The sequence below is a fragment of the Pistacia vera genome, unplaced genomic scaffold, assembly GCF_008641045.1.
Source record: "Pistacia vera cultivar Batoury unplaced genomic scaffold, PisVer_v2 Contig206, whole genome shotgun sequence".
Taxonomy (NCBI): Eukaryota; Viridiplantae; Streptophyta; class Magnoliopsida; order Sapindales; family Anacardiaceae; genus Pistacia; species Pistacia vera.
The window spans coordinates 1,702,529-1,716,512 of NW_022196009.1; the positions used below are offsets into that span (position 1 = coordinate 1,702,529).

General features: G+C 35.3%; 2 protein-coding genes across 2 annotated transcripts; both read right to left on the minus strand.

The window, feature by feature from the left end:
• Window positions 1-1,716: 1,716 nt before the first annotated feature.
• On the minus strand, window positions 1,717-3,183 carry LOC116129087. The gene is made up of 2 exons (XM_031414848.1): window positions 2,830-3,183; window positions 1,717-2,070 (listed from the first exon to the last, which is right to left on the minus strand). The coding sequence occupies exons 1-2, from the start codon at window positions 3,104-3,106 to the stop codon at window positions 2,039-2,041; spliced, it is 309 nt and encodes a 102-aa protein (XP_031270708.1). The 5' UTR covers window positions 3,107-3,183; the 3' UTR covers window positions 1,717-2,038.
• A 1,830-nt stretch (window positions 3,184-5,013) lies between these two features.
• LOC116129034 (probable 2-carboxy-D-arabinitol-1-phosphatase) lies at window positions 5,014-9,812 on the minus strand. The gene is made up of 9 exons (XM_031414775.1): window positions 9,402-9,812; window positions 8,677-8,782; window positions 8,355-8,571; window positions 8,124-8,242; window positions 7,401-7,487; window positions 6,336-6,389; window positions 6,153-6,251; window positions 5,885-5,992; window positions 5,014-5,577 (listed from the first exon to the last, which is right to left on the minus strand). Exons 1-9 carry the CDS (start codon window positions 9,752-9,754, stop codon window positions 5,203-5,205), a joined length of 1,518 nt encoding a protein of 505 aa, XP_031270635.1. The 5' UTR covers window positions 9,755-9,812; the 3' UTR covers window positions 5,014-5,202.
• Between the last annotated feature and the right edge of the window lie 4,172 nt (window positions 9,813-13,984).

Here is a 13,984-nt window from a genome sequence, read left to right on the forward strand (position 1 = left end):
TTTCACCTTGAATAACTGATACGCCCTAAAAAGCCCACTGAAGTGAACTATTATGACAAAGACAAGAACGCTTCCTCCTTTTGGTGACAACTTGGTTTAAGCCTCTGTTTCAAATAGAGGCAGGCCTGCATTCCATCATGCTAATTTCTCGCTAAAAGAGACAATTGGTTCAGTGTCCAAAATATCATTCATTCATTCACAAGCTAGCATACTTTGCGACCTTACATTACTTTCCACCATGACAAGTAATACACAGAAATCAGTACTACTAAAGTAATTCAAAAGTGGCAAATCACTCAAGATACCAAGTGACTATTATAAGCTTGAGCCACCACCTGGCAAGCAACAATAGCAACAGTGATAAAATAAGGAAGAGAAGAGAGTCCACACCTTACAAGTTCCAAGCAAATTGAATTTTATCCTATGATGCACAGACACAGTGTTCTATGCTACTTCCACAAATTACACAATTGAAATTCCAAATATGACCACATGTTACAAGCAAAACCTAGTTTTCAACGTTCCCTTCTTGACTAACCCACGTATCATAACTTTGTTATTCAGGCAATCAAAATTTCAATGCAAAAAACACTACTAACTTACAAAGAAAATTTCATGTATGATTTAATTTTTTTTTTTTTTTTTTTTGATAATCCATAAATCCCCTGACCTCGACATCCAGCAAAACCCTACAATAATAGGAAGTGGGAAACAATGGCCTTTGGCCATGTTGGTGCCCATGAGGGGTCTCGAACCCCAGACCTTGTGGGAGCAAACAACAAGCAACCATTCGGCTAAACTAATTCACACCTACTTCCATTTGATTACCCCTGTCCATGCAACTGTTCACAATAAACTATACATGAAATAAAAAATTAAAAAAGCAAGCAATTACAATAAACTTGCCTAACAAGCACCAAACTCTGTGGTAATGGCTGGTTCCATCTAAGGATACATCTGATTCCTTCAACTTTCTCTAATATTAACCACACGCAAGAACATAATACCCTGACTCAAGGGCATGAAACTGATACAATGAAGTTTGACAGACTCACTTTATGCAACGACTTAAAATACCCCAACTTATCAAATCATCAACAACGGAATTGTGTAAACATACTAACTCTGTATTATTCCAAAAAATATACCGTATGCTCAAGTTTTGCAACATCTTTATGATTAGGCGTTGCTTCTTAAGAGAGAATATATAATGTGAAACTGAAACCAACAAAAAGGCATTTTATTGGTTCCTATAAGATTAACATGATCTTTGATGGCAACATGATTTCAACCTCAACAAAGTCTCCTATTACTTCATACTCTTGAGTCCAAACCCATCAAAAAAAAATGAATAAATACTTGAGATACGGAGGTTATTTGGATAATTCTATGTTCTATTCAAGATCCTCTTTTTGACTACATAAAAAATGACAAGACAGAAAAAAATAAAAAAATGTTCCATAATTTTTATCATTTTATGGTGTGAACTTCAAAGGGCCAAACTTGTTAAACTCAAGTACAATTAACAGCTTACCTTAGCTAAAGTTGGGGATGTTCCAAATCCAAGATTAGTCAACATTTAGTAGCCACAAATTATGAAACATGAGTGTGAAACCAGGTTTCTAAAACTATTTCCCAGAAATGGTTCTATAATATACCAATGGGTTTCCAATACTGAAACTAAAATAACATCAGACACATACTCCATTTATTTACGCACTAATATGATACAACCATCACCATCATAACCACAGGACATCGAACCATTAGTATTGTCAGAAATCTAATCTCCAATGATACAAATGATATTATTGAAAAATTATGAAGACATTATTTTATCATCAGAGTCAAATCAATTGATCACATAGCAAGTAGAAGAACTGAAGTAACTCAAGACTTCCACCTAAATTAATGATGAGTAAACAAACATTGGTCAGCAATTGACATCGGAAAGCCTGAATTTCAATTTCAGAAAAGAAGTAAACAGCATTACAAAATTGAAAGGAGGAAGAGTTTTGATCTTTGCAAGCACTTGATCCTAGATGGGACTGAGGTAATTCGCAAATCTGCCTGTCATTAAGCAAAGGAAAAAGAAATTAATCAGTATTATTAACACATTTCTCCCAGTAACAAAAAAGAAAATTTGTGAACTAATATGAAAACCAGAAAAAGAACACAACATATAAAGCGAATAGCCCCTTTTTCATTTTAAAACTTAACTTTACACGACTAAGTCATACATTATATTCCCAGATATTAAAACCAAACTAGATTTAACAAATCAAAAACTTCAGCTCTGAACCGTTGAAACTTGAAACGCAACTTAATTATGTTCAATGCAATTTCAAGTCAGTTATTTAAAGCTTGTAGACATTAAATTGTGTCATACTAATTGCAAAAACTCTTTTTAGTCCATAATCATTTAGTTTCAACTGCTAAGCGACCTGAATTGCATTTAATCATGCGCAGAAGACAGAAAGCTACTTAGATCTACCCAATGGTCAGAACAAGAAATTACATACAGACTATAACAACTATCCGTAATTATTATCATTTTTTTTTTCTTTTAATTTACAATAAACTCTCATGAAGTACAGCTATAATACATGTAGACTTCACAGGTCTCAAAAATTTTCAAAAATGTTTATGAATATCAACATAAACCTTTCCTAAAATCGTCCTCCGATAATTCCCTATAAGGTCACATATAAATGCAATGAACTGAGAAATTTCGGCCTATTTTCCAAACCAGACGGATTAAATTATAAAAAGTTCAAACCTCATGGCAACTAAAAAAAATCTATCAAATTTATAAATCTAAGAGAGAACCTTGGATTGAAGCGCTGGCTTCACTGGGAAGCTTGGAGACAAGACAGGCAGCTGAAATGGCGCTGTGGAGGGGAACAAGTGAGCTCAATTCTCGTCGCAACAACCTACAAGGAGAAGGCGTTGGGATAATTCGGCTCTGTGAACGGAGACTGAAATTGGAGGGAACGAAACCATTTGAGACTGAAACTTGAGAGAGTCTTGTTCTTGATGGTGTTGATCTCAATATTGTGCGAGCAAAAATTGATGTGGATCTTCCAGCAACTGTAACTGCTGACATTTTTGTTTAACCCAAAACCTTTCTAAAACCTCCCAAAATGCCGCTACATTTGATTGCTGTGCCCGTGCTAGATGTGTCCAACAGGCGAAGCTGAACCGACCCGGACCATTAAAGGACTACATAGGCCCAAGACTGGTTGTAAATTGGGCTGGATTAACCGTAGGCCTGTGAGTCAAATGAGCTTGTACACGAGTGAAAATTATTATAGACTATTCTTTAGATTTCCGAGTTTATCATTACGACAACTTTTGCATTCATTATATAGAGCTTCAAAGTTTGAAAACTGTATGATGAATACCTATTTGCCCTAACTATGATATATTATTATTTGGAAGTAAATATTCAAGACATCTCTGGATTAGACCTTTAATAACAATTCAAGACACTGATTTTTCATAGCAAAATTGTCCCTCAAACAAACAAAAAGTTATTGTGTTCTGTTAATGGATACGATACTTTTTAGTGTAAAGTCTAAATTACCATCAAGGATTTTAAAAGAAAAAAAACTATAAAATACTTAATACACAAATAAAATAACAGTTTTTTTAAAGAGTCCTACTTCTTTACATAACAATTTTTTTATTAAAGTGGTAAATTTAATTTTATAAAATAGTATTTTGTAAACCTAAACTTTGAAAGCCTATTTGATAACGCAAAGGGGTATGAGTGATTTATTTTTCAAACTTTGAAGGCTTATTTGATAAAAAGTGCAAAAATTGCCGTCCCAAGTAAATTCGGATGGGTGCTTGGTTAGGGGTAATGTGGGATTACTAAGGCTATGTCATCTTATATTACTTGATTACCACGTTTGGTTATCCAGTAATATAAGATTCTGATAATCTTCAAATACCAATAGTGGTTCTTATTGGTAATTTGATTACCTCCATTTTCTTAGGTATTGTAAGATTACCAGGTAATCTTTTTTTTGTTACAATTCTATCATTTATTAATAAATTTTTATGACAATAATGCCCTTATTTTTAAATTTATTTATACGAATATTACTTTTACTATTTCACCCCAATTAATTAACTTTTTGACAAACTTATCCTTAAATTCAAAACAAATTGCAGCTCACCCAAGCCACCACCCCACCTACCTGCCGCTGGGAACCACCGCCCTGGCTAGCCGCCACCGCCACCAGAAAGGAGCACGGAAGGCCGAAAATGGCCGTCGTGCCCCGATCTAGCCACTTCTGCCAAGATCTTTGGCCAGAAATGACTATAAGGCGCACGGAGGCCATTTCCTGCCTTTTGTGCACCGTTAGATTACCGGCGGCTGACAGTGGCTACGTTGTGGGGGTGCTTTGTTGATTTTCCAAACTTTTATTATGTGGTTGTTTTGCTAAGTTTTAAAATGTAGGGGGATTATTAATCCAAATAATAATCAATATTAAAAAATAATATAATAGTAATGTTTAATTAGAGGACAATTTAGTAATTTATATAATATACCCACCAATTTATTCCTCCCAACCAAACATATTAATAAAACATACTCACTAATTTATTCCAACTAATCAAACACATTTCCTGAAGATTGACAGTAATACATTCATTAAACCAAACACACTCTTAAAGGTATTCTACAATATTCTCTCAGTATATAATGTGAAATTTTTGACATAAAAATTTTTTTGTGTGGATGTACTTTGAAAAACTGGATTTTTGTTTCTTGAAAAGCAAATAGAAAGAGATCTTACCAAGGGAAAAGATTAGTGGTTTCGTATAAAAAAATAATGATTAAAAAAAGATGAAAAGCAAGAATACGAGGGACTCATTCCATGAGAACTACTGCATATAATTTGATTGGTTTTAATAGATTAAGATGGCCTGTACTTTAACCATATTTCTATACTCAGCTAGATACATGCATATAATTTGCTAGTAAAGTAGTAAGCCTTCCTCTTATCCCCAAAAATAAAATCTGGGAATTACTGCATTTAACGACTACCCCACCACAGTCAACAATGAAGTTATCAATTACATTCATACTGCACATTTCCTTTTTAGATACACTTGAAGATCACTGTCCGTCTTCCAATTGGCATGGTAAAGTACCATTATCCAAAAACTCTAGAATTATACATATTCCGGTTAAAACTCTTTATCGTCCACAGTTGATCTTGTAATGGGAATTGACCATCTGCCCAAATGGGCAGTGTAGTTTATGCATCGGATAACTCCTCTTCCAGTCGGTCCATCAGGGAAGTCGACAACACTGATGCTACCTGCATCAAGATGAAACGATCCCATCCATTCTTTTGTCAGATTTAGGCAGTGCCCCATTAATGATATGTGAACTGCAGGATGACCGACTGCAACTACAGTTTTTTGTGGCTCGGATTCATCAGATAGTTCACTCAACAGTGATTCCCATGCTTTCCCAGACTGACTCCATAATTTTACCACCACTTCTTCCTCAAATTCTTTTAACCAACCAGGTTGAAAAGAAGGAAACTCTACTGCATCCTGTGGAAAAGCAGATAAAACATCAAAAAGACTCTTGCAAAATTTTCTATTAGCCTCACTTAATAACAGACGATACAATCCATGGCTGATTTTCAGAGCTCTACTACTCCGCATATAAGGTTAAACTTAGGTGATTGTTAAGCAAGGAAGAGGAGGGCAGAAAGACAATAATACAGTTCATTTCATTTATAATTTGGGCCCGATAACTCATGTAGGATTTGAGATAACATGGTGAGGAAGAAAAAATGTAATCATATGACAAAGTCCTCATCTTTCAATACTGAAACGGCGTTTTCAGATGTCTCACCTTCTTCGATTGCTGAAGAATGTCTTCGATATCAAGGTCATCCAGTTGCTTCATATCTACATAACGTGGCACACAATCAGCACCCAAGCAATCTGCAGCTTCCTGGACCTGCAATGATACCAGAAGTTAATTGCAAGAGATTAAAGGAAAAAAGAAACAATCACCTGAAATTAAAATGGAACTTAAAAGCTCTCTAGAACAAAGAATTAGATTCAAGGAGAGTACTAACATGAAGCCACCGAATAAAGAACATTAACAATGAGCTTACTCTGGATATTGTGTTGGCTGTCTCAACACAAGCGTTCTTCGGGCTGCTGACTATAGAGCTCACTTTCAAATCAAGAAGCAGCTCTGCAGTTTTCTGAGACTGTTGAGCATCCACAGAAGAATTACAAAATATGATTTTATGACCTTACAATCTTATGCAGAATATATCAATCCTGTACTGTACCTGTATTATCCCAAGCATGTTCAGTGGCCGATCCGCAAAGTAAGGAAAGCTGGCCTGTGGAACAATGAGGAAGTTTAATGCCCCTGACATTTATAAAAGAAGATATGAAACCACAATAGAAACATAATAGTAGACAGTGAAGCAGTTCAGTCCTAATTCAGTAGATATCCATTCTCCAAGATAAAGTTTAATGCAAGTTGAATTTTTAATCACAATCTGTTCCAATTTTCTTCATAGTCAAATTTATGGTATTATTTTAGTCCTACAGCAGATGCGATGGTAAAAGTCTCAAGCTGCCATAAAATTCAGGTCTTGAGAGCAGCCATTTTATGCATAAATGCTGTAATTCTACTACAAGAAAATCAACACTATATGATGGCCTTCCCTACTCGAAATTTAGGCTGGTTAAATTCAAACATGACCTTTCAAGGGAAGATAGCTACAGTAAAACGCCCAGCACGCAAAATCACAGATTACTCTGTAATATTATTTAGTCTGTAGTTTCTTTTTTCCGTTTTTTTTTTCTTTTTAATATATTGAATTCAAAATATCAAATGTAGTCATACTAACAAACACAGGTTTTCAGCAGAAACAATGCAGCTAGTTAGATGTTCCTCAATCATTCCCTCGACTTTCCCCAACCGAAATCTGCAATGCTTCCCAGAAAAAGGGATTGGAACTTCAGATTCATTCAGAATCAAACTGATTCAACATTTTATATTTTACATTATTTATGCTATAGACATATAGTCACAAGAAAATTTGGGAAATCAGTTCAGCATATCTGCCTATGTACCATGAAAAGTTTACTTCCTTATTACATAATAACCATTAAAAAATGCATTACGTCCTCCTAGCCTCATATTTTACTTTCAAATAGCTCAGAAGTGATAGACTAATCACAGCTTTTTCAAAGTACAAATGGAGATGAAAGAAACAAGTAAATTATTGACACTATTTGCTGGTCCAGTTACCAGTTCATCAGATAAATAATTGGAGTAAAGAATAAACCAAATAAACTATCGGCAAAAGCAAATAACAGATTTTCAAGTTACTGCTTTATACCTGTGTGGAACCGTAACAGACAAGTACAATCCGCTTACTGGCTTTTCTGCCTCCAGAACTTCCAGTGGCAACAGGTGAGTTTGGAGTCTGCAACAATATTTCAATACTGTTTAAGGAACAGCATAACCTGTTGCATAACCTACGTTATAAAGAACTTTGTGAAACCACATGAACAACTCAATGGAAGATGCCAATTGCTATGTTGAAAGAATAAAAATTTCAGGTCATTACAACTGAAACCCCGGTCTCAATGCATATATTATGGACTTATCACGACATATCACTAGGTAACTTCCAGCAGTTCAAGATATAGCAACTCTTTGAAAATTGTATCTTTTAAAATTAGTCATTCAAAATACAGGATCCGAAGAATTTGTAAAGAAACAAGTATATTTCTTTTACATTAACTTATTTAAAATGACAGCCATTCAACCGTTCCAAGTAAACATGGACTAAAAATCAGTTGGCTTAAGAGGGAGAGTGACCTCAATCTCAATTGCATTAAAGCAACAAAAAATCCAAAATAATGAGCAGCCAAACAACATACTCATTATAGGTTCAACCGAATTAGAACATGCTAGGCAGCCTTATTTCCAGTGCTTTTAATCAATCATTCATTAGTTATCAGAAGCAAGAAATATCTTATAGAAGATTCACCAATTGATTTATCTTTTTACAGCATTCATGGATTTATTGACTCTGGTTAGCAAACGTGTAATCTACCTGATTTAGACGATTGAGACAAATCTGTGGAGAACCACCCTCAGCTCGTGGAGTGAAATCCAACACACTAACACCACAATTGCTCTGAAGCAAAATTCTGAAATACTCTGTTCCTAATCCTGATTATATTGGGAAGAATTAAAGTAGGGACAGAAAGAAAAGTGCATTCTGGATGAGTATCTATATCTTCACATTTGAAGATAAATGACAAAAGAGAAAAAGAGATAGTACCAATTGCCGTGGCAACAAGCGCCTGATTAACAGCATTGTGAGCAACCACAAGAACAGAGCGACTTTCATGAGCTAGGATTTTACTCCAACAGCTTCTGGCTCGTGTCCACAACTCTCTAACTGGATAGTGGCCATCAATGTTGAAATTAGTGGCATCTACTTGCCATTGACGAAAAGCTGGACCAAATTTTTCTTTTCCCTCATGCTTTAGAAGACCCTAAAGTCCACAGTATACCAATAAAGTCAGATACAATCGTTACTTCGCTTTCTTGTGTGTCATAATAATTAATAATAATTATAAACTATTGCAATACTAACTTGCCTGAAATGAATAGAGGTCGATTTCTCGCAAGTCATTGTCCGTTAGAATCTCCTCCTCGCGATTGCCCCATATGATTTCAGCTGTTCTCTTTGATCGAATCAAGGGACTGAAAAAAAATATACTTAACTCCAGAAAGTAATTGCAAAAAGCCATATCGGGACTCAAACCTCATACTATAGCATGATTAAGTAATGATACTAATTGATAAACTCGTAAAGTCTTATGAGTCTCATATTTTTGCAAGTTTGACAATAAAACTTTGAAGTTCATGTCAGAAACTACCGTCCTTTTGCAGCACTCTTCGCCATCCATACTCACAGACACACAACTTAAAGTTTTATCAGTCTCCTACTTTTACAAGTTTGACATTAAAACTTTGAAGTTTCATGTCAGAAGTTAGTGTCCTTTCACAGCATTTTATACTCACAGACACTTATGCTATTACAATGTAAAGTATATAGCCTTTTCATAATTTTGAAGCTCAATTTGGCGTCGGGATTACTTAATATCATTAAAAAAAAAAACAGATTTGCTTATTAAAGCTAAACTAAACTACTTAATTGCACAGTAGTACAGTAAAATTTCCCAAACTAGCCAGTAAAATTTCCCAAACTAGCCATACTCTTAATGACTACAGCTCAAGTTCAAAAGCAAAAGCTAAAGTCAAATTCAGTTTCCAAAAACACTTCCAATCTTCACGACAGAAAATGACAACAGACCCAAACCTGGAGAAACAGACATCGAATGAGTCATCGATAAGCATCTGTCTGGAGGTCTCAGCCTGAGACTCGCCTTTCTTGGTCAAAACGGAGAAATCGGAGCTCCCTTGAATTCTCCCTTCCTCGTTCCACGTGCTCTGCCCATGCCTCACTAAAACCACTCGCTTCGCCGCCCGAATCCGAGGAAACGGAACTGCACCGTACAGTTCCGAGCTTAACTCTCTCGCAACCATTGATTTCGACGCCTTGGAACCTTCGACTTGTGGGATGCTTGACAAGGATAATCGGACGGCGAAAGGAGTTTGAATAAGGAAACGGTTGTGATGGACAAGAGAAGGCATAACCGAAAATGAGAGCATTTTTATTGTTTTAATTTTAATTTTCAGTTTACTCGGTTTGATTTTGTGTGCTTTTTGTGTTGTTCTGTTTCGCGCTAATTTGCTAAATTTTTATGATTTTGTTTTTCGTGGTTTGAATGGCTGCAAATTACCAGTGTTTCAATCGATCAGATACGGAGCGTGTGAAGAATGGATAACTGACACGTGGTAATGATTTTATGCAACTTTTAAGTATTATTATGGGATCGGGTAATATGTGACAATTTCCCACTATTTTTATCTCACAAATATGTTGTAATAAATTTGGTTTGTTCAACAATAAATTTTACCTGACCAAATATAAGTTAATTAATTATAAACTATCATATCATGTTTATAAAAAAATTAATAAAAAATATTTATCAATCTATCTTTATTTTATATAATATTATCTAAATACAATTTTTTGTGAAATTATAAAAGGATGTAGATTTCAATTTGATCAATTTAGGAACATTAAATAATAATTTTGTTCGATTTAGATACAAAACAAATATAAATTTCAATCTGTGCAATTTAAGAATATTAAATTATAACTTTTCTCAGTTTTGGGACACTTTTTATTAATTGCAGTTACATTTATCAGGAAACAAAGGCAAATCAATAATTGTACAAATTATAAGAAAAATAAAAATAATACAAAGTTTACTAAAATAATTTTATGCAATAAAACGCTAACATGTGTCTAAAAATTTTAAAAAATAATATAAATATGAGTAAAGAACATGTTCGACCCAAGGTTTAGCGAAATACAGTTCCCACCCCAAGTTTTATAAATTTCATATTCTCATCCTTAAATTAATAGAAATTATTTAATATAATGATTAAAAGGTGTAGCTATTTTACATTGCACTAAACATAAAATGAAAATTACTAAATAATTATTTTCCGCCCCTGGTTTTTTGTCTGAATTCATCACCCTCCACAACTTACCTCCACTTTTGCAGCCACCGAATTAGGCCGGTTTGGCTTGATTCTGACGCCGTTCATCACTCTCAATGCCATGTACAGCTTCCCCACCCTTTATTCACAAAAACCCCTCTCATCCTCACCCTTCACCATCTCCCTTATCACTCGTTGATCGCTGGCCATGACAGTTTATGTCGTGCAACTGTTTTTTGCCAATTTCCAGCCATTTTGAGCAACAATAACCCTCCTCAGCCCCCCTCCTACAAAACACCTAACCTTCCTGGCTACAGCAGCTCACCGTTTGTCGTCCACCACTCCCCCAAGGGTTTGTTCGTGTTTATTGGAATTGGATGTTGATTGAGGAGTTTATGATGCAATTGAAAATTTAGGTTTGTTTGGCTAATTAATTGGTGTGTTTGTGTGCTTGTTTTTGGCTAGAGAATCCACCCATTCACCACCATTTGCTCATCTTTTGTTGGTGCATATCAGGTGCTCAACGAATTGCCCTAGCCAACTTGCCCATCTCCTTTTGATTGTTGGGCGGTGATTTTCGACTTCGCAAACCTCCATCTTCGCAGCCATTCTCTGGTCGCTCTACTTATCAGAAATTCACCCAACCACCTCCATTCGACCCCCGCCCCCACCCCCCCCCCCCCCCCCCCCCCCCGGGGCAATTTCCCCTCTCTTCAAACACCCCCCCACATCCAGCTTCCCACACTTACCATTTGTCGTCTGTCGGCCTTTCTTCTGCACCCAGTGGGGGTGGTGGGTGGGCCAAAATCTGGAAAGGGTTTTGGGAATAGCCAAAATATGGGAGTTAAAAAACTAATTTTCTAATTTATTTTTCAAGGGTAGTTTAGTAATAACACTATCTATACTATGCTAGAAGAAATCACAAAGGATGTTAATTTAAGGGTGAGAATTTGAAATTTATGAAACCAAGGGTGGAAACTTGGATATCGCTAAACCTTGGGTGGGAACATGTCGTTTGCTGTATAAATATCTATAAAAAGTAAATCTATTTAGTACTTTATATAGAACAAAACATGGAAAACAGAAAACCTTATAAATAACTAAAAAAGTTGAAAACACACAAAACATAAATTGTTTTCAATGTTTATATTCTCTATTAGACCATAGTGTTTCATATTTATCATAAGAAACTATTGAAAGACACATTTTCGTTAATCTCATTTTCAAATAGTATTTTATAAAATGAAAATGAATGCATTTCAAAAATTGAAATACAAAATCAAACTTATTATTTTTATTCTCGCTCTTATTGTTTAAAACGAAAGTGTAAAAAAACAATAAATGAAAGCCACCTTAATCATTTTGAAATTGGAAATGATAGTATATTATACATAACTTATGTAGGGCCGTTTTGGTTCACTATTATTACCCTATCATATTCCACTATCCTATCCTAAAAATCTAAAAATGCATTTTCAAATTGTGTAATCTTTTAAAAATTATAATATGTCCCCAAAAAGCCGAAATTCTTGCAAACAAACCTTGGTTGTTGTTTCTTTTAAGCTTCGTCTGCATCTTCTTCTTCCTTGCCATTAACAGTTTCTTTTTCCTCCGCCATTAACATCTTCTCTGCCAAAGACCCGCCTTTTCTTCATCCTAACATTTCGTCCAGGTATGTGTATCTCCTCTTTGCATTTTAAATTACGATTTTCAAAATTTTAATGATGGATTAGGTTTTGGTTACGATTTTGATTTAGTTGTTTAGGTTGTTGGGTTGTGTTTGATGTAATGCAAGTTGAAAGGAGTAAATTTTGTTAAATATTTTCTTGCATTGTGGGTAGCTGGGGGTGGTAGCATCGATTGTAGGTGGAGATGATTAAAAACGTGTTCAGGATCTATTAGATCGCTTAAGCGATTTGGTATGTTTGGTATAATTTAGCAGATGGCAAATCGCTTAAGCGATCTGGTATATGGCAGAAGATCGCTTAAGCGATCTGCTATAAGTCTGGTATATGGCAGCAAATCGCTTAAGTGATCAGGTATATGGCATAGATCACTTAAGTGATCAGGTATATGGCATAAGATCGCTTAAGTAATCAAACTTATTTATACCAAGTTGCTTAAACGATATACTTGATCGTTTAAGCGATCTAGTAAGCGTTACGGTAGATCGCCTAAGCGATACACCACATCGTTTAAGCAACTTTGGAGATGCTTTTTAAAATCTGTCAACCCTTAATATATCGATTAATAATTTTTGTTTTCTTGCATTATAAGTACTTGGCTATTATTAGACATGGGACAAATGGTTTTGGGAGTTGAATATTTTGGTGAGTAGGTGGAGGAAGAAAGTTGCTGGAAGTGGATTGGGAAGAGCAAACAAGTTAAAGCAATTGATGTGAGTATAGAAGTTAATTTTGATGAGTTGATTGATAAAATCAATTAGAAGAGGTGGGTTGAGTTGCTACATAGTGATATAGTTGTGAAGTATGTTTTAAACAGAGCTCCTGCAAATTTTAAGATACCCCATGTTGTATTAATATCTGATGAAGATGTGAAGTTATTTGTGTTTGATGTGGGCGATAATGGTTCGAGGCCGATTTTAACGGTTTTGATTGTGGATAAAGCTTTAGAAGTTGGTTCAAGAGTAAGCGGTGATTTGGGTGGGGAGAATGCTGGTTTTAATTTTAACTATAAGGGTATTGATTTTTTTTGTTGAAAAATCAAGAGTAGGCAGATTTGGGTGGTGAGGAGGACACTATAGAACAGGTTGGTCATGTGGGACAGAATGAAAATGTGGACGAGGAGGACCCCATACCTATTCCCGCAAATGTAAAGATTCCTATAAATAAATATTATGCAGAAGATGTAATTTGTAAGGAAGAAAACACTATGGTCGTTTATACAAGTTCAAAGGCAGCAATTGCAGGTATTAGTGAGTCATCTCATATTTTTATTGATGGATCAAACATGCATGTAGGTTATTTATTTTACAGCAAGGAGGAAGCGGTGAGGAAGCTTAAACTTGTTGTCGTGAGAGGTAATTTTGAGTTTGTCACCAAAAAGTCTAATTCATTGATAGTGACGATTGCATTTCATGACCAAAAGTGCAAGTGGTGGGTTTATTATAGAAGGTTGACGGAGTCCGAAAAACTTATTGTTAGCACATATACCCGTGAGCACACATGTGGGTTGGGACATATTTCAGGTGAGCATCGATAAGCCTCCGTTGATGTTATTAGATAATTTATCAAAAGTCAGTTTGTTGAAGGGAAATGTCCATCTCCTAAGGACATTCAGAGACTTGTGTGCTTAGAGTTGGGATGCGAT